General features: G+C 43.0%; 1 protein-coding gene across 1 annotated transcript in view; it reads left to right on the plus strand.

Annotated features, from left to right (window-relative positions):
• Positions 1-3392: 3392 nt before the first annotated feature.
• The window catches only part of LOC108666508 (SH3 domain-containing protein C23A1.17-like), a 30700-nt gene continuing 7554 nt past the window's right edge, over positions 3393-26538 (plus strand). Inside the window, exons 1-3 of the mRNA XM_018153394.1 lie at positions 3393-3486; positions 4263-4547; positions 11301-11926. Of these exons, the coding sequence (XP_018008883.1) occupies positions 3393-3486; positions 4263-4547; positions 11301-11926 (1005 nt within the window). The remainder of the gene's footprint in view (positions 3487-4262; positions 4548-11300; positions 11927-26538) is intronic.

Raw genomic sequence — 26538 nt, forward strand, 5'->3', positions numbered from 1 at the left:
TGTGAGGGCTGTGCGTGTGAGGGCTGTGCGTGTGAAGGCTGTGCGTGTGAGGGCTGTGCGTGTGAGGGCTGTGCGTGTGAGGGCTGTGCGTGTGAAGGCTGTGCGCGTGAGGCTGTGCGTGTCACCGTACATCACGCAGGTCAGGTCATAGGTCACGGCGTAATGCGTCGTCGCGTCGCACTCCGCGCGACGCGATTTATTGCGCCGCTAATCGCGCGTTTGGATGCCGCGCGGCGCGACGCATCGTGCGCGACGTCGCGCTTACGGCGGCTCATATGAATTATAGTTACAGGTTAGTGAATTATAAGTACAGGTTGTTTCACTTACAGGTTATTTCACTTAATCTTATTTCATTTACATGCTATTGAATTTCAGTTGCAGTTTAGTTCATCACCGTACTCGCCACACCTCTCCGCCACACTAGCCACATATGTCACTGACACACTAGCCACACGTCACTGACACACTAGCCACACGTCACCATCACACTTGCTTCACGTCACCATCATACTTGCTTCACGTCGCTGCCGCAGTCGCTACACGATTTTGCCACACTAGCCACACGCCACTGACACACTAGCCACACGTCACCGCCACAGTAGCCACACGTCGCGCTGCTAATCAACACGTCGCGCACGCGTCGCGCGGCTCGCCCTCTAATCATCGCTAATCAGAGCGCTGAACGGACGCGCTTTGTTCCCGCGCAGGACTTCTGCTGCAGCTGATACGGCTGCTGCAGCTGATACGGCTGCTGCAGCTGATACGGCTGCTGCATGCTGCAGCTGATACGGCTGCTGCAGCTGATACGGCTGCTGCAGCTGATACGGCTGCTGCAGCTGATACGGCTGCTGCATGCTGCAGCTGATACGGCTGCTGCAGCTGATACGGCTGCTGCAGCTGATACGGCTGCTGCAGCTGATACGGCTGCTGCATGCTGCAGCTGATACGGCTGCTGCAGCTGATACGGCTGCTGCAGCTGATACGGCTGCTGCAGCTGATACGGCTGCTGCATGCTGCAGCTGATACGGCTGCTGCAGCTGATACGGCTGCTGCAGCTGATACGGCTGCTGCAGCTGATACGGCTGCTGCATGCTGCAGCTGATACGGCTGCTGCAGCTGATACGGCTGCTGCAGCTGATACGGCTGCTGCAGCTGATACGGCTGCTGCATGCTGCAGCTGATACGGCTGCTGCAGCTGATACGGNTATAGGGGCTGTTGGGGCGCGTATCCAGGATACTTATGGCGCCGCAATATATAGGGGCTGTTGGGGCGCGTATCCAGGATACTCACACAGCTGCAGTTATCACAGCTGCAGATATGAAAGATGCAGTCATCACCCCGATCAATCCGGCGCAGAAGTTCGAAAGCCGTAGCTCCCCCGCAGCGGCAACGGCGACGAACGCGCGCGACTAGTCGCTCTGCCGGTGACAGCTGACATGTGCTGTGTTGTGTCGTGTTGTGTTGTGTTGTGTTGTGTTGTGTTGTGTTATGTTATGTTGTCTAATGTAGGGTTTGGTTGTACTAAAGTACAGAATTGTTTTTGTTGTGTTGCGTTGGATTTTTCTGGGTGATTTTGGGTAAGGGTAGGTTAGGTTAGGTTAGGCCATGTTTGGTTAGGTTTAATTCTCGCAAAATTGATTTAACAAGCATGGCGTTGGTTGATCGTAAACACCACACACGCACACGCATACACGACGCACATGCGCACCGCACTCGACAGTTATATCTCACATTAACTTCATGTGCATACATCACTATATCGCAACACATGGAAGTGTCACTAAAGATAATTTTATTTTATCACTCGAAGCTGTGATCCGAAAAAAATAACATTCAGCCTAGGCCTATTCAGAGCCAAATAGGCCTGAGAGCTGGAAGCAGAATTTTAATACAAATATTAGGCCAAAAATTATGCAGAATATGAGACTGCACAGCTTAATAGGCTGTGCAGTCTCAAAATTGTGCATGCTCCGAAAGCTGTGCTGGTACGTTAAATTATGCAGGCTGTGAAATCTGTGCTGCTCTACAATCAAGACAACAAGAGACAGGATTAAGCTGTGCAGGCTGTGCACGTTGTGCTGCTCTACAATCAAGACAACAAGAGACAGGATTAAGCTGTGCAGGCTGTACACGTTGTGCTGCTCTACAATCAAGACAACAAGAGACAGGATTAAGCTGTGCAGGCTGTGCCGGATTAGGCTCTTTGTCTCGCGCCGCTCCTCCAAAAATCTCGACCAAGATTTACCTTCGTAATTAGCCAGGCATTCAGACGGCCTAGCCCCTCGTGGGGTCTTGGGGGTCTTAACATGGGGTCTTGAGATGCCTTGTTGTATGGTTTTGATGTGTGGTCTTGTTGTATGAGTCTTGATAAGGGGTCTTCTTGTTCAGAGACTCTGTTATGGGGTTGGTTTTGATGTTTGGGTCTGACATGGGTCAGAATGTTCGTCGGTCGGCAGACCCTGCTAAGACTATCAACAGTCTTGTCCAGTACGTAGAAAAAACTGCTGGATAACACTGCTGCGTAATGGACAACAGTCTATTACGTGACTATAATGACCAACCCTAAAACGGCGGTCGACCAGCCCTGATGTCAGTCGTCCCTGCTATATGGACCAACCCTACCACGGTTGTCGGCCGTTCTTACCACGGCTATCGGCCGACCCTGACAAGACAACCCCAACAAAATTTGGATACGGGCCCAAATCTACCACAGAAGATACCGTACAGGACTCCGGAAGTACGTTAATCGGAAGCTCTATGTCCACTTCGGCTCCAGGCTCCAAAATGCAGCTTTTAATCAGGCAGCTTCCAAGTTAGGTAAATCTTGGCCAAACCAACCCTTGTTATACTCTGAGGACGCTCTCAAGTCGTCGAAAGACCGAAAGGAAATTCTAACCAGTGTTTGAGTTCGATCAGGTGTCTAATCAGACCCATAATAATTCGAAGCCGATTGTTTAGACTCCTGCTCAGGAGACTTGACGTTACCCAATTTTTGCTGAGGTATCCGCCGATTATGGCATTGGCCGATTTTATTATGAGGTGTTGAAGTCCAAGTGCTGCTGGTGTCGTGGCTTGTGATTTAGGAGCTGCTGGTGTTGCTGGTATTACTGGTGGAGCTGGTGGTGTTGCTGGTACTACTGGTGGAGCTGGTGGTGTTGCTGCTGGTGCTGCTGGTGTTACTGGTGGAGCTGGTGGTGTTGCTGCTGGTGTTGCTTGTGTAGCTGCTGGTGATGGTGTTGTTGGTGCTGGTGATATTCCTCCTGGAGCTGCTGGTGTTGCAGCTTGAGCTTCAGATGCTGCTGGTGTTGCCAGGGCAGCTTTTGTTCCCCTCACTAATCCCCCCTGAGGCGGTTCTGTCGCGTCCTGATCCCCTTGTGGCTGGGAAGACACAATGGTGGCAGATTTTGATACTAAAGACACCAGTGTCACTAGTGCGACTAGTGACACTAGTGGCACTAGTGGCACTAGTGACACTACCACCACTAGTGCGAATAGTGCGAATAGTGCTCCTAGTGTTGCACCAGTGATACTAGTGACACCGACGAAAATTAAAGTTCTATATGTATTTTGCATGATAAATGATAGTAAAATAAATTAAATCTACATCATAAACACGACGTGATGTAAGTGGGTCTCGGCAACAAGAAATGATTAAGACGGATGTTAAAAATACAGAAAAGGTATGCCGTGAGGTGACCATGGGATTATGACTTGGTTTTTGTATTGTGAGTTAGGCTTCGGATTGTGAGGTGGCCGCCGTATTGTGAGGTAGCCGTCGTATTGTGAGGTAGCCGTCGTATTGTGAGGTAGCCGTCGTATTGTGAGGTAGCCGTCTTATAGTGAGGTGGCCGTCGTATTGTGAGGTAGCCGTCGTACTGTGAGGTGATCGTATTGTGAGGTAGTCATCGTATTGTGAGGTAACCGACGTATTGTGAGGTGGCCGTCGTATTGTGAGTTAGTCCTCATATTATGAGTTAGTCCTTGTAATTTGAGGTAGCTGTCGTATTATGAAGAGTAGTCCTCATATTGTGAGTTAGTCGTCGTATCGTGAGATGCTCCCGTATTGTGAGGTAGCCCTCATATTGTGAGGGCTTCGAAAGGCGTCTCAAACAACCAGCAATCCCACGCTTCGTGTGCCAATTGCTTCGTGATTGCCTCAATTTGAGGGTCGAACCCTCACCCCTACCCTCACTTTTATTCAACCCTTTCTCAGGCATCACTGTAGTTGTTCCTTTTAATCCATTTAATACATTCACGCCAGCATTTTCTGTTTATTTTCCTCAACCCTCCCTCAACCCATCTCAATCTTCACACAACCCTCGCTCAAACCTCCCTCAACCCACCCTCAAATCTCCCTCAAACCTCACTCAACCCTCTCTCAATTCTCCCTCAACCCTATCTCAAAGCTTCATCAACCCTACCACAAACCTTCCTCACGCCTCCCTCAACCCTCGCTCAAGCCTTCCTCAACCCTCGCTCAATCCTTCCTCAACCCTCGCTCAATCCTCCCTCAACCCTTACCCTGGCGACCGATGTTCTTACTTCTGTCAGAGTCAATTGAATCATCGCCTGACTTCCTCTGACCCTCACACCTTGCCCTCGTACCCTCGCACCCTCCATACTTGCCCTCATTTATTCTCACAAGCCACATCTCTAGCCATACTAAATCATGACGTGATTTGCACAGCCCTCAGATAGCCCTCACTTTGGTTCAGCCCTTCGGTGCGCTCTTTGCCACTAAAAGAAATGAGTTAGATGTTGTCCAAAATAATGATGCCATTTCTACACTTGTGTAGGTCATACTGGCCCGGAAAAAAGGCGAATTAGTGCAAAGTTTTTTCTAAGCCTGCTTGGTGGGTACGAAAGTGAGTCGAAATTTAGACAACAGCCCATTCATTCATATGAGTGTAACGCCTTTCACAATCTGGGCTGAAATCAGATTGTATTTGCCCTGCTAGGGTTCAGCCCTTGGTTTGCTTGGGTTCAGCCTTTGGTCTGCTTGGGTTCAGCCCTTGCCCTGCTTGGGTTTAGCCCTTGCCTTTCTAGGGTTCAGCCCTTGCCTTGCTTGGGTTCAGCCTTTGGTCTGCTTGGGTTCAGCCCTTGCTCTGCTTGGGTTCAGCCCTTGCCTTTCTATAGGGTTAACCTCTGACCCACTTGGGTTTAAAAATTATTGTTATGTTCACGTTCAACCCTCGTATAGTTTATTTAACCCATTTATGCTGGCGTTCAACCCTTGCTCAACCCTCTCAGTGGCGCATGACCTCCCCTCGCCGGCGACGTCTGGTGTGAATTTCGGAGTAATTTAGTTCAATAGCTGGAGTGAGGGGAAGTGAGGGTAAGATGAGGCAGGGGCTAATATGAGGGTTATGATAAAATTCAATTGTAGTAGCACGTGGGGCAGAGACTGTATGAATAATATGGTGAGGGGAGAGGGAGGTTTAGGGTGAGGGGAAATACGAGGGTATTGTTGAAGGGAGATACTACTGTATATAGTGAAAGGGCGAAGAGATGTGGGGGTGGGATGAGAGGAATGAGGGAGTTTGAGTGAGGGGAGGTACTATTGAGGTGAGGGATGTTAGAAGTAGGAGTGAAAGGGATTTGAGGTTAGGTGTGAGGAGTACGTGGGGTTAGGTGTGAGGGGTTCGAGGGTAGTGGTGAGGGGAGGGAGATACGAGGGTAGGGGTGAGGGGAGATACGAGGGTAGGAGTGGAGGTGATACGAGGGTAGGGGTGAGGGGAGATGCGAGGGTAGGGGTGAGGGGAGATGCGAGGGTAGGGGTGAGGGGAGATACGAGGGTATGAGTGAAGGTGATACGAGGGTAGGGGTTAGGGGAGATGCGAGGGTAGGGGTGAGAAGAGATACGAGGGTAGGGGTGGAGGAGATCCGAGGGTAGGGGTGAGAAGAGATACGAGGGTAGGGGTGAGAAGAGATACGAGGGTAGGGGTGGAGGAGATCCGAGGGTAGGGATGAGTGGAGATACGAGGGTAGGGGTGAGGGGAGATCCGAGGGTAGGGATGAGGGGAGGTACGAGGGTAAGGGTGAGGGAAGATAAGAGGGTAGGGGTGAGGGGAGATAATAAGTTCATCAAGTGAGTGACGGCGGCGCCCACGCATGTCAATGCTGCGCGTCTCCCCTCGGGGCGACATGACTCAATCTCGTCACAATGACCCTCATTTGTGACAGCTTCTGTCACGTGTCACAGAGCTGCTGCTGTTGTTACTGCTGTTAGTGTCTCTGTTGGTGCTGTTATTGCTGATGCTAATTGAGCTGTTAGTGATATTAGTTCGGTTGTGTTGCTGCTGATGCTTCTGCTGGTGTTTCTGCCAGTGCTTTTGGTGTTGCTGCTAATAGTTCTGTTAGTGCTGTTCTTTGCTGTTTGTTCTGCTGCGGAATTAATATGAAGAAAATCAGTATCAAAAGAAGAGAAAGAATGGTGCTGGAGGACGGATGGTGGTACAAGGGATGATGGATGAGAGTTGGGTGATGGAGAAGAAGGATAAATTATGGGTTAAGGGATAAAGGGAATAATAAGGAATATGCTTAATACTGACCGTGAAGCGTAAATGACGGGATGAAACGGAAAATAAAGTCTGGGCATGAAAAGAAGGGGAGTAAAGTGGGTGGGAAATAGGAGTATGATATTAGATGTAAGAAAGATAACAGAAGCTTGATAAAAAGAGATGAAAGTGAGGGAAGTGAGGGAACCAAAGGCCGTCTAGCAGCGCGCGTGCAGTGACGCTGGAGGCGCTAATTGCGCGTAGCGTTAGCGCCGCTACAGACAATGCGTCTCATCAGCGACACCCTCACTGCCCTCACCTCCCCTCACTGCCCTCACCCTCCTCACCTCCCCTCATCTCCCCTCACCTCCCCTCACCTCCCCTCACCGTCCCACATTCACAATATTTCTATCCACCATCATTTTGCTCTCATATTCATTATTTCTAAATTGAACCCACTCTCTCTTCTCCCTCACATGCCCTCACCTCTCCTCATCTCCCTCACATACCCTCACCTCTCCTCATCTCCCTCACATACCCTCACCTCTCCTCATCTCCCTCACATACCCTCACCTCTCCTCATCTCCCTCACATGCCCTCAACTCTCCTCATCTCCCTCACATACCCTCACCACCCTCTCTGTCCCTCACATACCCTCATCTCCCTCTCTCTCCCTCACATACCCTCACCTCCCTCTCTCTCTCTCACATACCCTCACACCCTCACTATCTCAGTGGAAAATTAAGCGTCAACCCTCGTTAAGAGCTCACGCGTTGTGAGGGCTTCGATTTAAGAACCTTAACTCTTCAAAGAACTCGTCTGTTTAAAGAGCTCGTCTTTTTAGAGAGCTCAACCGTCCAAAAGCCATCGCTGATCCAATTTCGCTCTACAATTGTTATTATTTATAAATTGTCATTTCAAAATTGCGATTTTTTATATTCAAATTATATTATTTTGATATGAGGACACAGAATTGCGCTATTGTTTTAATATACTTGTAGCTACATGAAAATTTACTATTGTTATATTATAAGAAGTTAACTAAAAATATGTTCTAGATAGTAAAAAAGATGTTTTAGTTAGTTAGCAAAAAAGATGTCTCGTTTAAAGAGAAAGTTCAGATTTAAGCAAAGCAAACAAACTGTTTAAGTTTATGCACAGCGCGTTCAAGTTGTATAAGAGAGAAACCAAACTTTTTTAGCATGAAAGTTGAGAAGGTGCGCAGTTAATTTAAATAAAGTGTGACGTACCAATTGAGTGGAAAAACAGTTAATTTGAATGTCAGTGAAACTCGTGTTCAAACATGGTAGTTGGAAGTTTTTTTGTTAAGGATATATTCACGCTCTTATTTGACTAGTGAAGTAATGAACCAAGAAAGGCTATGCTCTTTAATGAATAGGAGCTCTTATTTAAAAACCATGCACGGCTTCTAAAGAGTAAGCATAGTCTTTTTAAAGAGCTAAGCAGAGCTCTTATTTAAAAACCATGCACGGCTTCTAAAGAGTAAGGACTGTCTCTTATACACATCTAGATGTGTATAAGAGACAGGGGCAGAGACTGTATGAATAATATGGTGAGGGGAGAGGGAGGTTTAGGGCTGTCTCTTATACACATCTAGATGTGTATAAGAGACAGTTGTTAACACAATGTGTGGTGTTAACACAATGTGTGGTGTTAACACAATGTGTGGTGTTAACACAATGTGTGGTGTTAACACAATGTGTGGTGTTAACACAATGTGTGGTGTTAACACAATGTGTGGTGTTAACACAATGTGTGGTGTTAACACAATGTGTGGCGTTAACACCATGTGTGGCGTTAACACAATGTGTGGTGTTAACACAATGTGTTGTGTTAACGTAAGTGTTCGCAAGTCGGCCTTGTTTGTTGTACGCAAAACAAAAGGGAGGCGCACGCGCATTGTTTTAAGCGAGCGTAAACACGAGCTAAGCTATGCGTACACGTGCGCCTCTTCATGCGCCTCTTCCTGCGCCTCATCATGCGCGTATATGTACGGCACTTCATGCGTATATTAAGACATAGTTATACGTAGAGTTACCTGATATATTAAAATAATATCATTGAAAATAATCTGCAAATGCCCAATTATCAAACAATGATTCGACGATGATAATTAATAGTGAGGGTAATGATAAAGAAATGCTACAAATAATGCAACATGTGTATAGATATGTGGGTTATGTGGGGGTAAAGGTGTCTGCGGAAAATTACACGCTAAAAGAAGTGTGAGGGCATATGTGAGGGTCTGTAAGCAGTCTCACCTGGTCCACTCACGTCCATTTCCCCTCACATGTGAGGGTAGGCAGCTCGTTTCAACCACGACACGTGGCTGAGAAAAAAAAATCACAAAATATGAGAAGACTCAAATCTTTTTAGCGCATTTTCTCATTTATGGAAAAAATGCACTATTATGCTAGCCATGTCCGTCTGTCTGTCTGTCTGTCTGTCCGTCCGTCTGTGACCTCAAGTTTTCGTCGACGAGAAAATGCGCTCTCTGTCACTCACTGCAGTGAGTACTGAGTTATATTTTTTAATAATATATGAAATATCAACGGAGACCGAGCACTCAGAAAAACTATTGAGTTATATTGTTCAAAAAGCGACTCACTTTTTGCCCCTATCACTGATACTCGGCCAGATTGCGTCAGAATGACCCAAGGGCAAAAGATGCGTCGCTGGAATTTAAAGGCAGAGAAAAAGTCATCAAATCTTCAGCAAAATTTAATTCAATTCTCAGATTTTTTATAATATCCCTGCATTATATCACATTTGCCAAGCGGTCTAACCTATACATCAACTAATTCAAAAACGATTGCCTATTATTAAAAAACCATCACCTGTCATAAATGTCTTCTATCGATTCTCTATTTAAGAAAATTTTTAGCTTTCCTAACTTCATTATCGTCATCTTAACTTTCTTTTCTCTGTCCTAAATAAATTGAGAGAATTGATCTAATTACCCATTTTACTTATAATGGAACTCAAATGAAGTTAGATTATGAACTCAAATGAATTTTTTTCGTTAAAACTTTTCAGTTTCGAAGTTCCGATTAATATTAATCAATCTGATTTATATAAATTAAGTAATTTTTATTTTTTATTGATTCTTTTTTAGGGTAATATAATGAATTTTGAATCATTCAATTAATCATCCGAATATTTAAATTTAAATAAATAGTATTTAAAACATTTATTACGTCATGAACATCTTTTGATGAATAATATTAATAATTCAATTAATCTTTTAAATGTTCAAATAAATGAGACAAAATTAACATCTAAAAGTTGCATCGCCCGATCCATAAAGTAATTAATATTTTCCTTTTATAGATAAATGATTAATGAAGTTAACTATCAATAATTGTTCGATTATAAATTTTCATCAGAAGCTTCAGCAGCGGTCGTAAATGTTACGACGATAGAAAGTCGAGGTTTGATCCGCGGCGAAATTTTTTCGGGTATCGGAAAATGCAAGACGAAACACTAGCTTCGTTCCGATGGGGCATAAAAGTAACAGTAAAAAATGCAAAATGCATGTTTAATTAACGGTGAAATTCAATATTCATTATATACATTTATTAATAAGGACTTTTGAGAATAACACATTTCCCCTTGATTGCATGATCGCTAGAATATTATTTTATTTTGGCAGAGAAACGATTCTTGTAAATTTTTGTACTTATCAGCTCCTCATTTTAAAATTTAATTAATTCTAATTTATATATATTAATTATTAGCGCCTCATTTTAAATATTTCAATTACTTTTTAAGCGAGTTTTCTGTGACCAAAGTCTATTTTAATCGTTAATTTAAATAGATTGCAAAGGCTAGGTGGGAGTCAGCGCAAAAACTACCAATCAGTGTGGCCAACACCTCCGTTATTGGCGAGATTGGCACGACACTCGCGTGCAAATTTAAAGATCTCTTCATCTGTTCTCGTTATATTCATATTTTTTCAGCATTTGTTATATATTATTTGTGAAGCGAGAAGTGGAAGCTTCTTGTGAAGCGTCTTAGGCTGTCGGAGATAACAGCTGCTTTATGGCTGGCCATGGTTTGGCCGCCGATAATACAGCTGTAAATTGTCATGAAGGTTACAGCCGCAGCAGCCGCTGCGCATAAAGCTGTTCTTGTGACATCTATATTGCACTATAACTATGCCTTCGACAGCTCTACAGCAGCGCTATATGTGCTGCTACAGCGATATACAGCTCCGCTTGTAGAGCTGCTCATGCACAGCTGAAGTACGGCTGCTCATGTACAACTGAAATACTGTTGCTCATGTACAGCTGAAGTACTGTTGCTCAAGTACAGCTGGAGTACGGCTGCTCATGTACAGCTGAAGTACGGCTGCTCATGAACAGCTGAAGTACGGCTGCTCATGTACAGCTGAAGTACGGCTGCTCATGTACAGCTGAAGTACGGCTGCTCATGTATAGCTGGAGTACGGCTGCTCATGTACAGCTGAAGTAAAGGTGCTCTTATACGGCTGCTCATGTACAGCAGAAGTACAGGTTCAACACAATTGAACCACGAGTGTTCCAAAACTGTAGCTGAAACCAAACCGGACTTGCGGTAATTTAAACTGCGCTGAATTTAAACACATTAATTCAAGTAACATTAATTGCAAATATTTAAAGTAAGAAAATCACTTTTATTGTGCAAAGTGCATTAAATAAATACAGATAAACCCAGTTGGTAGTTGAGGCAGAACATCGAGTGGCAATATGAATAATTGCTTGCAAGGGTTGATTTCCCTCGCGTGCCAATTGCGAGGGTAGGTTGCCCTCGCGTGCCCATCACGAGGGTCGGCTGCCCTCGCGTGCCCATCACGAGGGTCGGCTGCCCTCGCGTGCCCATCACGAGGGTCAGATGCCCTTGCGTGCCCATCACGAGGGTCAGCTGCCCTCGCGTGCCCATCACGAGGGTCGACTGCCCTCGCGTGCCCATCACGAGGGTCAGATGCCCTTGCGTGCCCATCACGAGGGTTGGCTGCCCTCGCGTGCCCATCACGAGGGTCAGATGCCCTTGCGTGCCCATCACGAGGGTCAGCTGCCCTCGCGTGCCCATCACGAGGGTCGACTGCCCTCGCGTGCCCATCACGAGGGTCAGATGCCCTTGCGTGCCCATCACGAGGGTCAGCTGCCCTCGCGTGCCCATCACGAGGGTCGACTGCCCTCGCGTGCCCATCACGAGGGTCAGATGCCCTTGCGTGCCCATCACGAGGGTTGGCTGCCCTCGCGTGCCCATCACGAGGGTTGGCTGCCCTCGCGTGCCCATCACGAGGGTCGACTGCCCTCGCGTGCCCATCACGAGGGTCGGATGCCCTCGCGTGCCCATCACGAGGGTCGGCTGCCCTCGCGTGCCCATCACGAGGGGCAGCTCCCCTCACGAGCTCATAACGCGGGTATTTTGAGGGCCAATAAATTTTCTGTATGGGAAATTTTGAAGTCGTCGGGGGCGGCGGATCGACGCTGACGGACGGCGGCGTAATGGCGGCGACAGGCGCACGAGCGGCGCTTCCGGCGATACGGCGGCGATACGGTGGCGATACGGTGGCGATACGGTGGCGATACGGTGGCGATACGGTGGCGATACGGTGGCGATACGGTGGCGATACGATGATGATACGGTGGCGATGAGGCCTGCATTTCGTAACACATTTGTGTATCGCCAAAGTTTGTTTGCTCATCGTCGGTGGATCGCAGGAGGTATGACGAGTTATTGGTGCGTAGTTTGCGTATCGTCAGTAAATCATTCCAGTGTCGTCGATAACACAACCGACGATATGCGATAAATTATAATCTATTGCTGACCGATCGCAGCTGGCCTACACAGCTGGTCTAGATTACCTAGCCTATACAGCTGGTCCAGGGTACACAGCCAACAAAACTGGTCCAGCCTACACAGCTGGTCCAGGGTATACAGCCAACAAAACTAGTCCAGCCTACGCAGCTTGTCCAGGGTATACAGCTGGTCCAGCCTATACAACTGGTCCAGCCTATACAACTGGTCCAGCCTATACAACTGGTCCAGCCTACACAACTAGTCCAGCCTATACAACTGGACACACAAGCCTCATACAAAAATCTCATCGCTGGCACACAAATCTCGCCAGACGTAGCCGACGCTCACAAATAACCGTAACGCTTGCGTTCGACGTAAGTTCGGTAATTTACGACGACGCTAAGGCGGGTGCAGTCAAGCGTTACCCTCGCCGTTACCCTCTATTTTACCCTCTCCATCGGGTCCGCAGCACTGGCCGCTTCCTGCGAGGGAAGAAATAAGACGCAGCAGAACTTTAGTAATTTGTTGTAATCCGCTGTGTGTTGTGTGCTGTGTGACGAGACATGGCAGTTTTATACAGTTGTATAAAATCATGAATACTATACAGTACAGCAGCTCCATTAATTCGACATTGTCCGATAATATGAAAAATTGTAGCTCATCACGCAATTTGAATGTAGCTTCATGTTACTTAGCACAATAATTCTTTGTTAAAAAGTATACAGCACGTCACAGACAACACGCCAACACACAATTATAATGACATTCAGAACTATACAGGTCTGAAACTTGAAATATACACGACTATAAAGCCCACGAATACAACGAAGGCAACAAATATATACTATCTCACCATTCAGCACTACACGCACTACACAGCTCACTCCACAGCACCACACCGACCACACAGACCACACAATCCACTACCCCACCAGTCAGCACTACACAGCTCACTCTACAGCACCACACAGACCACACAATCCACTACCCCACCAGTCAGCACTACACAGCGCACTCCACAGCACCACACAGACCACACACATCCACTACCCCACTATACACCACTACACAGCTCAGCACCACTCAGAAGTACACAGACCACACATCGCTCGACACAGCGTTGATCAAAGCCATGTTTAGCGTGGCTTGCCTTGCCAGCCAAACAATGGCCCTCAAACTCTGCCCAAAACAAACACGCTGTCAACGCGCGTCAATTAGACGACCCTCGGCCTCCTCTTGTTCCCCTCGATTGTTCCCCTCAGCCGTGAGCCTTTCCCTCATTTGTGCCCAGAAGAAACAAAGATTGCTTCTTGTTCACTCTTTTGTCCCAACGCTTGTTCCCAGCAGCTGCTTCTTGTTTGCTTCCTACACTAATTTACTCTCATCTATTCCCATCAGCAGGTAGTAATTTTCGATTGTTTCTTTCCGGCTTTTGTTTCTGGTACTTTTCTTATATTTTTCCTCGTTGGCCGTTCTCGCGTGTCTTTTTTCCTCAGCTACTCTCATTATTTTGTTCACTTCGTCCGAACTTTATCCCTTTATTCCTTCATTCGCCCCGTTTTCTTGCTAGCAGTTCTTTTCAATCGACCTACATATACTATTTATCAAACAGAACATATTAGTTCTGATTACATATAAACCTAATGCAAATTTTTCACGTATAAGCAATCCTAAACCCATTCGTTTTGAAAATTATGATATATATTCTGAAATTAATTTTTGCCAATTTATTTCAAATGAAATTGATTATTCAGTTTTAGTCCCTAGTATGGTGTGGTATATGGTGTATGTCCTGAGTTTACGTGCAAGGTTTTCGCAAAACTCCTACAAAAATTCCGCCTAATCGTTTGCTGTATAGCCGCTAGACTCGGCGCAATGTAACTCTGGGTCTGCTTAATCGAAATCAGCTTCTGATCAGAATATAATTTCGGACTTTGTAGTCGCCTGCGAGGATGACAAGTGTGTGCTGAGAGTATGACGTGGGTTAGCCTAGTCAAGTCATACCAACCTTACAAGCTGCCCTTCAAACCGAGAGCCGAAGCAGACTTTCAGCGGCTGATTTACGTTCTCCCCGAGTCTTGGGCAGCACCTGGTACAGAGTCGGGCACGCATCTAAATTTTGTTAGGAAAGGTTTACGTGCATGTTGCATGAATTCAGTTCGTGCATTGTGTATACTATATTCCCTTAGTGGATGAACATCATAGCCCAGCATAATATTCATTGAACGCATGTGCATGAATTCAACCTCGCAAACTTTCAATCAACCTGCGCGTAGAAGTCCAAAACAAAGGCGCGGGCGCCTCCTTTACACTTCCCTCATGCCCCCAAAGCACAATAGCAAAGTCAACAACAAAGACAATAGCAACAATGGCCCAGCATTGGCCCAGCATTGGGCCTTTAAAGCGACTACAATAGCCGCCCACAGCGCCAGCTTAGCGCTGATTGTTCTCAGCCGCTCGTTTGCGGTCAACAATATTGTTATCTCAGTCTTTCTGGATCTTTGTTATCCCCGTAGTTTGTTTTCCTGGTTACTTGTTATTTAGGAGTCACTTAACCGGTAATTGATACTGACCAAATAGGTAATTGGAAGCTAATTCTTAGTGTCCTAACTTGTGGAGAAGTTAAATTACTTACCTGAAAATTGGAAGCTAAATAGCAAGTCACTGGAAATTATTTAAACTAACTCATGCGTAATATAATGATATTATGTAATAAATATAAAAATAGTGATTACATAGTGAATGGCTGCTATCGTGAATAAATAATGAACACTGAACATCATTATTATTATTATTTGCAGCAGCTATTGCATGGAAGGTTCACACATCAATTTTTTGACTAACTCATTGCTGTCGCGTTTAGCTTAATTGAGTTAACGTTGTGAACAACCCGATGAACATATAAGAATTCATCACTGTAATTTTCTTCAATCCAAACATATCATACTTATTGTACCTTTTAAGGTAAATATTTTATAGTTTGATATTAATTTTCCGGTTGGGTTACTATTTTTATAATCGACATGAATTGTCCTGTTCGATAGGAAATTTTTTGAGATTAATATTAATTTTGGCCTTAATTTTCAAGTTACGCATTAATTTTGTTCATTCGGCATACATTATTTTCTTCTGTACAAATCTTTCTCTTCTGTAAGAATATCTCTGTTCTAAATCACTTTAACTAAAGCCCGAAATAAAATAACGCCGGAAACAAATATTTTAAAGTAAATTATTCATCTTTTAACTCATTTACACTCACCTACCCTCAAAGCCCTCAGAATTACCCTGGACTGCTCAAAAATACCCTGAAACACTCCAATTTTTCCTGAAACCCTTAAAATTGCCCGAACTCTTTAAAATACCCAGAGCCCCTTATAGAAATCCTGAATCCTTCAAAAATCTTGAACCCCTTTAAAATTACGACGAACCCCTCAAAATGACCCCGAGTCCTCAAAATTACCCCAAACCCTCCAAAATTACCCCGAATACTTCAAAATTACCCAAAATCCTTCAAAAATTATCCCAAATCCTTCCAAATTACCCCGAACTCCCTCAAGTTACCCTGAGTACTCTCCAAAATTCCCCTGCCCGCCAAAGTGCGCCATAACTCGACGAGGCGCAGACACAAACGACGGCGCATCGTGCGGCGCACATGACGCACGCGCCGTGCGCCGGAAATTGACTCCTTGTTTATACCCTTGACTGAATTTCTTCTAAGGCTTTTAAGGTCCGCTTAAAATCGCAAGTTTAAGGCCGGATTCCCATCGGCGCATCGTTTACTGAGATTTTTTTTAATACCAACAGTCATAAAATCTTACAATTTTATTTATTTTGATTTTCTATATTGCCGTGGATTTTAATGGATGTGCCATTATATCAATCCATTTTTAGTATTCCCGTACCAATATATCCTTGATTGGACAGAATAACTGGACGAAGCTCATCAAAAATGCTACCAGTTGTCCTTGATTGGACAGAATATTGGACAGTTAATTTAGTACTACATGAATAAATTTCAACAAACCATTCACGATTTATTTATGACTCAATTAATTGGCTCCTCCGCTCCTGCAATTCAATCAACTAACAATAATTTGATCATTTTTTGACCGTAAAAATACTAGATCATTTATTAATATAAAGGCGCAATTGTATTTTTAACAATACTTATTTTAATGATATTTATTTCTTAAAATGGGCATGAAGAATTGTGAACTATTAGTCCTGTAACGGCCACCGTGGCTTGGGCACTCAAAAAAATATTGGTTAACAAAAGAAGAAATGTCACACCAGTGACCAATCACCGACACCAGGTCAGTGGTGAATGCCTGCCTCTATTGGCTGCTGATGGAATGTCCACTGAGCAGAGCAGCCTGTCCATTACACATGGATGTCCGCTGAGCAGAGCAGCCTGTCCATTACACATGGATGTCCACTGAGCAGAGCAGCCTGCCCATTACACATGGATGTCCACTGAGCAGAGCAGCCTGTCCATTACACATGGATGTCCACTGCTAAAGTTAGAGTCTCTTAGGTACCGTAAATAAAGATAACCGTACCGTTATATAAAGATAAATGATAGGGTACTGTATATACCGTACCGTATTTAAAGGTAAAGTATATAAAGATAAAGTCAAACTTTGAACCAACTTTGGTAGCGTAGAGATAGCGGCCTAACTTTGGTTGAAACTTTAGACGATTGCTGAATTTTGTAGTTGCGTTCTTTTGTTATTCATTATACGATGTATTGAAATATATTCGGATAATTTCAATAACCCAATTTCCGCTTTGGTTAAAAGATATCTGAATAAAGTATTTTTATGACGGCAAAAAACCTGAAACATGCATCCACTACATAATGTATGTGGGCATTCATCGATCATGTATTAGGATAATAAATTAAAATCTTATTCATCATACAGACGCCTTAATTAAATGATGCATAAACTCAAACTTTAAATTAACGATGTTAATGATATTATTAATATTTATTGTTAATATTAATATTATTGAGTATATACATCGGATTCATTCGTCCAATTCATCGAGGAAGAGCTTGGTATCTTTTGACCATCACTGCCCAGGCATCGTAGCGTCTCACTGCGTCATTGTAACGTTTCACTGCATCGTTGTAACGTTTCACTGCATCGTTGTAACGTCTCACTGCGTCATTGTAACGTTTCACTGCATCGTTGTAACGTTTCACTGCATCGTTGTAACGTTTCACTGCATCGTTGTAACGTCTCACTGCGTCATTGTAACGTTTCACTGCATCGTTGTAACGTCTCACTGCGTCATTGTAACGTCTCACTGCGTCATTGTAACGTCTCACTGCNATCAGGCAGCCAATACGTATTGGCTGGCAGCTCATCAGGCAGCCAATACGTATTGGCTGGCAGCTCATCAGGCAGCCAATACGTATTGGCTGGCAGCTCATCAGGCAGCCAATACGTATTGGCTGGCAGCTCATCAGGCAGCCAATACGTATTGGCTGGCAGCTCATCAGGCAGCCAATACGTATTGGCTGGCAGCTCATCAGGCAGCCAATACGTATTGGCTGGCAGCTCATCAGGCAGCCAATACGTATTGGCTGGCAGCTCATCAGGCAGCCAATACGTATTGGCTGGCAGCTCATCAGGCAGCCAATACGTATTGGCTGGCAGCTCATCAGGCAGCCAATACGTATTGGCTGGCAGCTCATCAGGCAGCCAATACGTATTGGCTGGCAGCTCATCAGGCAGCCAATACGTATTGGCTGGCAGCTCATCAGGCAGCCAATACGTATTGGCTGGCAGCTCATCAGGCAGCCAATACGTATTGGCTGGCAGCTCATCAGGCAGCCAATACGTATTGGCTGGCAGCTCATCAAGCAGCCAGTACGTATTGGCTAGCAGCTCATCAAGCAGCCAGTACGTATTGGCTGGCAGCTCATCAGGCAGCCAATAAGTATTGGCTGCGGTCGTCATCACGATGGATGAGGCAGAACGACCACGGAATCGTGCACAGCGAACGGCGGTCACACAAAGCTCGCTATTCATGAAGAAATACAGAGTATACAGAGAGCAACATGTGTAGTAGATAGTTAAAGTATACATAAAAGAACATGTGTAGCTGGAATAGGAATTTACAAGGAGGAAGCTGTGAAGTTGAATACAAATTATTCATAGGTTTATGTATGGTTCCATGAGCCTAATTGCATAGAATTATTAATTTTTAATATAAGCGTTTTTTAATTAATAATAATATATTGATATAAATATTTAAATTTTGATTGATATATTTAAATGCATGTGGTAAGTGTAGCGGTATCAAATAAGACAAAGGTTGAAATCAGTTGGGAACGGTTGAGGTAACTTAGTGTTAGTTGATAACATCTGTAGGGTAACTTTTGAGGTCACCTGTTGAGGGTAACTGTGGAGAGTACCTGCTGAGGGTAACAGTAGAGGCCAACAATAGAGGTAACTGTTGAGGTAACTGTTGAGGGTAACTGCTGAGGTAACAGTAGAGGCCAACAATAGAGGTAACTGCCGAGGGTAACTGTTGATGGTAACTGTTGAGGGTAACAGTAGACTGGGTTACAAATCAGGAGCGCAACAGAACACAGCTTCCGGTGACAGGACTTCACAGGCCTCCGTTTGTTCTCATTGTTGTTAACAGAGCCCGAGAGAGTGTGTGTGTGTGGGTATGTGTGTGTATATGTGTGTTGTGTGTGTGTTTGTGTGTACGTGTGTGGGACAACGCCACACAGAACAATGGCCTTCTTATGCTAAGTCTCATGAAGTATGTACATAACGCGAGCTCTGTACTGTGCTCCCCTCACTTTATGATATACAGCGAGCTGCCCTCACTTCCCCTCACCCGCTCTCTCTATTCCCTCGGTTGCTGTTCTTACATCTTTCACTTCCGTCTAAACTTATTTTATGTTTTTAGTTATGCAGTCTTTGAAGAGATACTTTTAACACTCTGACTAAAATCTTATAATGTTTCTTCCTTCCCTCACATCCCTCTCTACCATCACTTCCCTCACTTCTCCCTCACATCCCTCACTACCATCACTTCCCTCACTTCTCTCACTTCCCTCACTTCCTTCACTTCCCTCACTTCCCCCACTTCCCTCACTTCCTTCCCTTCCTTCACTTCCTTCACTTCCTTCACTTCCCTCACTCACCTCACTTCCCTCACTCCCCTCACTTCCCTTACTTTCCTCACTTCCCTCACTTCCCTCACTTCTCTCACTTCTCTCAATTCTCTCACTTGCTTCACTTTCCTCACTTCCCTCACTTCTCTCAATTCTTTCACTTCCCTTCCTTATCCTCGCATTAAAGCCCTAACGTACACTATTCAAGTATAACTCTTCCTGCACTGGGCCTATTATTTATATGTTACTGACTTTCACACTTTCAAAACCAAATTACCTACTTTCATCCCTACTTCCACTTCTAAAACAATTCAATGCTTTTTCAACAATTCAACCCTCACCTCGTTCCCTCGACCGTCGTCCTTCACTTTCACGCACAGGAATCCACTCTTTGATTCATTTCTCGCTTTGGTTCCCTCACTTCCCTCATTTCAACCCCTCACTTTTATAAGCCCTAACTTGAGCTCCCCTCACTTTAGGGGCGGCGTAGGAGCGGATTATAGGTGGCGTAAGGGTGGCGTAAGGGCGGCTATTGTGCGGCCATGGTGCTAATCAGGCAGCTTCTCTAGCGCCATTCTCTTGCCGATCTTTTGATCTCTGGTCACAAAGATCACCTGATCTGTTGCTGCTGTCCTGTTGGCTGCTTCTGTTAGGCAAAGTCTTTATCTCTGCGCTCCTGTTGCGTTGTCATAGGCAGTCATACATTCTCCTGTTATTCACATTTACATTCCCCTGTTATTCGCATTAAAATTCGCATTGAACTTTTTGTTATTCACATTTACGTAAATTTTCATTAATTATATATCAAATATATAATGGCTTTAGGAAATTGAGCTCATAAATTAAATCTTTATCATATTTCGTCTTGTCATTAGCTGCAACACATTCTCCTGTTGGTCAGAAACCATGACCATAATCAGGTCTGTAATATAGATTTTATTTGTGTTATGGGAATGACGTTTGAATGATTGAAACTGATATTCGTTATCCATATTCACGTAATTTTTTATTAATTATGTATCAAAGCTGCGACGGCTTTAGAAAATTGAGCTTATCAATTAAATCTTTATCATATTTCGTCGTACTAAATCCTCTTCGAACTTTGTACCTTCTTTGTAACTTCAATATTTATCAGTTTAAACTCAATAATCTTCCATATTCGTCAATAAAAACCAAAAAACTTCCATCTTTATCAGCGAAAAGCTCAGGAAACGTCCATTTTCTTCAGTTCAAAGCTCCTTAAACTTCCATATTCATCATCACAACGTACAGTAAACTTCAAAATTCATAAATAAAAAGTTGGAAAACTTGTATCGTTATCAGCAAAAGTTGGAAGAAGTTCCATGTTTATCTCGCATATTGTCTGAAGTTGAGACGCTGATCAAGCGCTGCAGATAAGACGGCCGTCTTTAGAATTTTAGCGAGGGTAATTACGGATCTTTTGAGGGAACCTTGCCAGCACCGTAACTCGTCACCACCACCGTAACTCGTCACCACCACCGTAACTCGTCACCATCACCGTAACTCGTCACCACCACCGTAACTCGTCACCACCACCGTAACCGTAACAGTTTTGTACACAAAGGCTCCCTCGTTTTTTCCAGCGGGCTTCCATGCGCTCATTTTGTGCGTTAATTTGAGGGCTTTTTGGCGATGAGCGTCGCCATGGCAACGCACAAAGCTTACCTTCGCCAGACAAGGAGAGGGAATCAGGATATTGTAGACTGCATCGCCCATAGGATGTGTGTTATTACCCTCACTCTACCTTCACTCCTGTATTAATAACAGTGGTCTATCCTCACTCTATTCTCACTATATCCTCACTCATGTGTTTGTAGGAGTACTCTACCCTCATTCTATTCTCACGCTACCTTCACTCCTGTATTTAAGAAGAGTACTCAACCCTCACTCTATTTTCACTCTACCCCACTCCTGTATTTAATAAGAGAACTATACCCTCACTCTATCTTTACACATTTGGTAAAAAAATCACCTTCACTCTGCAAACTCTTCTACATATAGTGAATCAAAATATCTTCACATTTCCCTCACTACTCTGCTAAATCAGAGTAGTTTCTAACTGCCTTCTTTCCTATAATTTTTACTGATCCATTTAGGGGTACCTTAATTTGTATCTAAGCATCACAAATCTCTATTTTTTGCTCTCAATCATGAATTGTATTTAAAATTCCCTGTTATATAAATAATAATACAACCTCACCTTCAGATTTAAAGTGACAATCCTTAACTTTAATCTCTTTCTCCTACACATTCAACTAACTTTCTCTGCAAGTTAGAGACAGTATAGGAACCCATATACTCCTTCTCCTACACATTCAACAAACTCCCTCACTTCTTTGTATGACATGCAAACTATGTTCATCCCTCAGACAACCCTCACGCGTGCCCTCTTCCCTCACACGCCTTCCCTCGGATGTGAGGGTACCTGCCGCACACTTCCGTTCCCAGTGTCAGCACAAAGGACATTCCTGCGGTCGCTTCCCAGCAAGTGCTTGTGAACTGATGTCGTCGTACGACTGATTTTTACGCCTTACGACTTGTTTTGCGTCCACATCTGTCAGTCTGCCTCTCACGACTGATTTTTCGTGCTCATCTGTCAGTCTGCGTCTAACGACTGATTTTGTCTGCACGCCTGCAAGTCTGCTTCTTACGACTGATTTTGACCGCAAGTCAGTTTGAGCCTTATTTACGACTGATTTTTATACCCTACGACTTGTGCCCGACGTATTAGTTTCTGTTGTGAACACATCTTCGTCTTACGACTTGTTTTGCGTGTACGACTATCAGTCTGCGACTTATTTTGCGTGTAGAGCTGACGTAATCTCTGATGCTAAAAACCGCGCAGGCGCAACATTTTCTTTATTGTGCGCATGACTGTTGCTCAAAAACCGCGCAGGCGCAACATTTTCTTTATTGTGCGCATGACTACGCAACATTTTCTTTATTGTGCGCCTGACTGTTGCTCAAAAACCGCGCAGGCGCAACATTTTCTTTATTGTGCGCCTGACTGTTGCTCAAAAACCTGGCGCCGTGAAAAAAACCGCTTGCGCTCGCTGTCATCCGTGAGATGTGGGGAGCCGCGGGCGTCATCCCGCTCACGGGGAGCGGCAACCCACGTGCTTATGTCACGGGTGTGTTTATTATACAATGAATGAGTTAAATGTATAATTTTTGACTTGATTTTGTGTATGTACGAGTTTTATACGCAATACGTGCCTTTATTTTGCAGCTTCTGAGTTTATTATACAATGAAAGACTTCATTCCGTGATTAATGCGCTGATAATGTAAATAATATTACGGAAACATTAACATCAACATATTGAATTCGCAATTAGTGAGTTAATTGAACGTAGATACAACAAGACTGCAATGAATATTTTTTGCTGCCTTCTCCCAATATGCGTGCTTTCAATGCAAATTTTACATACGCATGAAATAGAATTTTGTTTCAAGAAAAGAATGAATTTTTTCAATAAAACTCGGCATTATAGAAGGAATTACGTAAATTTTCAATCTCAAGCCTCAAATCGAAAAAAACACCAAACACCGCAATTCAGAGCACCCCAATTTCAACTCCATATTAAGTAATTTCAAACATTTAAGTAGGCAATATCGATAAAAATTTAAACTTGAAAAGCTACATCCGATTCAATGCGCAATATATATTACATTTTCAACGGCCGAAGGGGTTTGACATGTGGGTGCGATATATTCAATACATTAAACGGTTTAATTCCTATTAACAGTTGGATGGTCTATATTAAAGAAATGTAAAATGCGTAATGTACATATTCTTTTTCGATACTATATACATCTATAGTATATAATCTATAGATGTATGTAGATTTCATTTTAAAGTGTGACACGTCTGTCCGCACTGTAATATCAATCTTTAAATAAATAAAATTTTAATATGCACCGCATATTCCAATTTGATAGTTCAAAATCTGAGATTGATTTCAATGTAATATCAAGCATATAAAAGAATTTTTAGATACAGTAAATATTTAAATTTGAAAGCTATTTATCCTTCGCAATTTCAATTGTGAACTAATGTCTTATTGCCATTCTTGTATTATTATTATGATCACTATGATTATTATATACTAGCAAAAATGTTTATTATTATTATTACCATATTAATATTATTATTATTAATAATAATATTATTATTAGTAGGTATAATTATTATTATTATTGTTATTATAATTATTTATATTATTATTGTTATTATTATTAATTATTAATATTATTAATATTATTATTATTACAATTACAATGTCAACACTTCCGAGGGTAGATTGTGTCGCGCGCGGCAGCCCTCGGCGCGGAACTTAGAAGCGTTTTTCTAAGTGTCACAAAAAGTGTTGGTTATGATCATAACTGCCTTGTGTGTCCGTCACACATTTGTGTGTCACACACACACACCTTCTCAGTAGCTCAGCACGCAGCTGTGACGCGCTTATGCTTATTGCGATTTTTTTTATTAATGGCTTACCTGAGGGTCATATATATATGCTTTAGTATATATATGAGCGGGCTGAGATGTGACATTACATACATTGTTATGGGACTGTATATTTACACAGGGTTTTGAGGCTGGATGTGTGAAGATCAGATGTGACATTACATACATTGTCATGGGACAGGGTTTTGAGGCTGGGTGTGTTAAGATGTTTAAGAGCTCTGTGTGGACTTTAATTGAAATTTAAAGCTGTATATTTACAGTTTATTGTCGCGACAAGGTATATTGTTATATACAAAATATATGATGTTAGGAAAATGTCAATATAGCTAATGTGGAGAAAGCGATTCATATTGGAAATATATAAATGTGATAAATTTTGCGATCGAAGTGAAGGAAATGTAGCAATTGAAACTATTATTTAAATTACTATGCTGGGGAATGGCAACAATATAAATAGCGGGGGAGAGAGAGATGAAAGACAAGTGGGAAGTGAGGGAAGTGAGGGAAGTGAGGGAAGTGAGGGAAGTGGCTTTAACAATTTTCACACGCTTGTTCTACCCTCATGCTACATCCACTTATAAGAAGTTAAAAAGTCACAAGGCAGATCCTTGGTTAAAAAGAGCGTGTGAGCTTCCTGTCTGGGTGACGTTCTAATAGCCACGCTATTTATACCCTCAGATACCCTCGGATACCCTCGATGGGAACACAGGTGCGGCATTCCTAGGCGTGATTCCCAGTGTCTCTTGGAATGTCACTAACCCTCTCATGCGCCCTCGCATTACCCTCGTATATCCCACGAATTTCCTTCGTATATATCTCGCATTACCCTCATCAACCACAGATGTGTATTCCTACTTATACAAGGAAGATGGCTTTCTTTCTTACTTATACCAGATAAAAGGCATTACATTACTACTTATAACAAAAATTGGAATGTGTCTTCCTAATCATTCCATGCAGAAATAATGATTCGCCGAACATCCAAATCTAATCACGCGGTATTTCTTACTTCTTTCCAATTTTCTAGCGAATGCGGAATGATTTCAGGATCTATTCTACGTGCAATATTTGTATAGAATCTAACTTATCCGAAGCTTACGTGCTAATATCGAACAATAGTTTGGCGAACCTAGAGTTGTTAAACTTTTCAAGTTATAAAATTATTAATTATAATGAAATTTAAATTTGTATTATTATAATTGTTAACATTATCAATATGCTCTGATTTCATATCCGCTGTACTGATTATAATAATAAATTATTTAAAGTTATATATTATAACGTTGTAATGTTATTATGCAGTAGTATGCTATATGAAAAATCATGTAGAAATAATATAATTTTTATGAATGCTGATAATGTTAAAAATCACCGAATGCAGCATTGGCAATATATTCACTTGGAGCCCATGCAGTGATATACTGTATATGTTCATACTATATGCTTATACAATGTGCTTATACAATATGCTTATACAATATGCTTATACAATGTGCTTATACAATATGCTTATACAATATGCTTATACAATATGCTTATACAATATGCTTATCCAATATGCTTATACAATATGCTTATACAATATGCTTATACAATATGCTTATACAATATGCTTATACAATATGCTTATACAATATTTTTATACAATATGCTTATACAATATTCTTATACAATATGCTTATGCAATATTCTTGTACAATATGCCTATAAAATATGCTTAAGCGTGTTTGCCTTATTTGCGCGTACGTTTGCATGTTAATTGCATAGAATTATATGCGTATTCGCGTTCATTGCGCTTGCGCATTTATTTACTGCGTATTCGCATCCGTAGTGCGAGAACTCACAAGCCCTACGCAACCCGACCCTCAGCCGAGGGTAGCTGATAACTCTGCCCTCGTTACCCTCACACAGAAAAAACCTAACAACGACAGCGACACAAACCACAACATCGAACACACACACAAATGAGTGAGACTTTGTCTAAGTTGTGATGCATCTTTTAATTGCCTCTGTAATGTTCATATTGACCCATTTTTTGCCCGGTAAAACAGCGTATAAATGCAACGAGTAAAAAAGTGTCATTATTTGTACAAAATGACCAATTAGCTTCTCTGAGTGTCAACAACAATATCGTCGTGAACAAGAATTACGAAAATATCTACAATAACAATGAAAAATAATAACAAAATCAAGTGAAAAAACCAACGTTAATGTTGCAGATTCAGTTATAGTCGTTACAGCTGCAGATGTTACAGTTATAATAGCCGTATTTCAACTGATCCTCTTATTGCTGCAGCAAACTTAAAGTGATCGTTAGTTAAGCAACTGAATATCAAGTTAATTGAGTTCATCATTTCCCCTCTTCGCTCCCGCCCCCCAATAAGGGATCGTTCCTATGACACACAAAATATACAATATTTGATAGGAGTATTATTACACACCACAACGATCCCCAATGGGGAAATTAAGTTCCTTTTTCTCCCCTTTCGCCCATTTCTCCTCTCCCTCTCCTCTCCCTACCATTTCAAAACTACCCTCTCTCGCTCTGGAGGTCATCTTAAACTGGGGGCAATTTCATTCCCCCCCCCCTCCCGACTCCCCCCC

The sequence above is a fragment of the Hyalella azteca genome, unplaced genomic scaffold (genome assembly GCF_000764305.2).
Source record: "Hyalella azteca isolate HAZT.00-mixed unplaced genomic scaffold, Hazt_2.0.2 contig7624, whole genome shotgun sequence".
In the NCBI taxonomy this organism is placed as follows: domain Eukaryota; kingdom Metazoa; phylum Arthropoda; class Malacostraca; order Amphipoda; family Hyalellidae; genus Hyalella; species Hyalella azteca.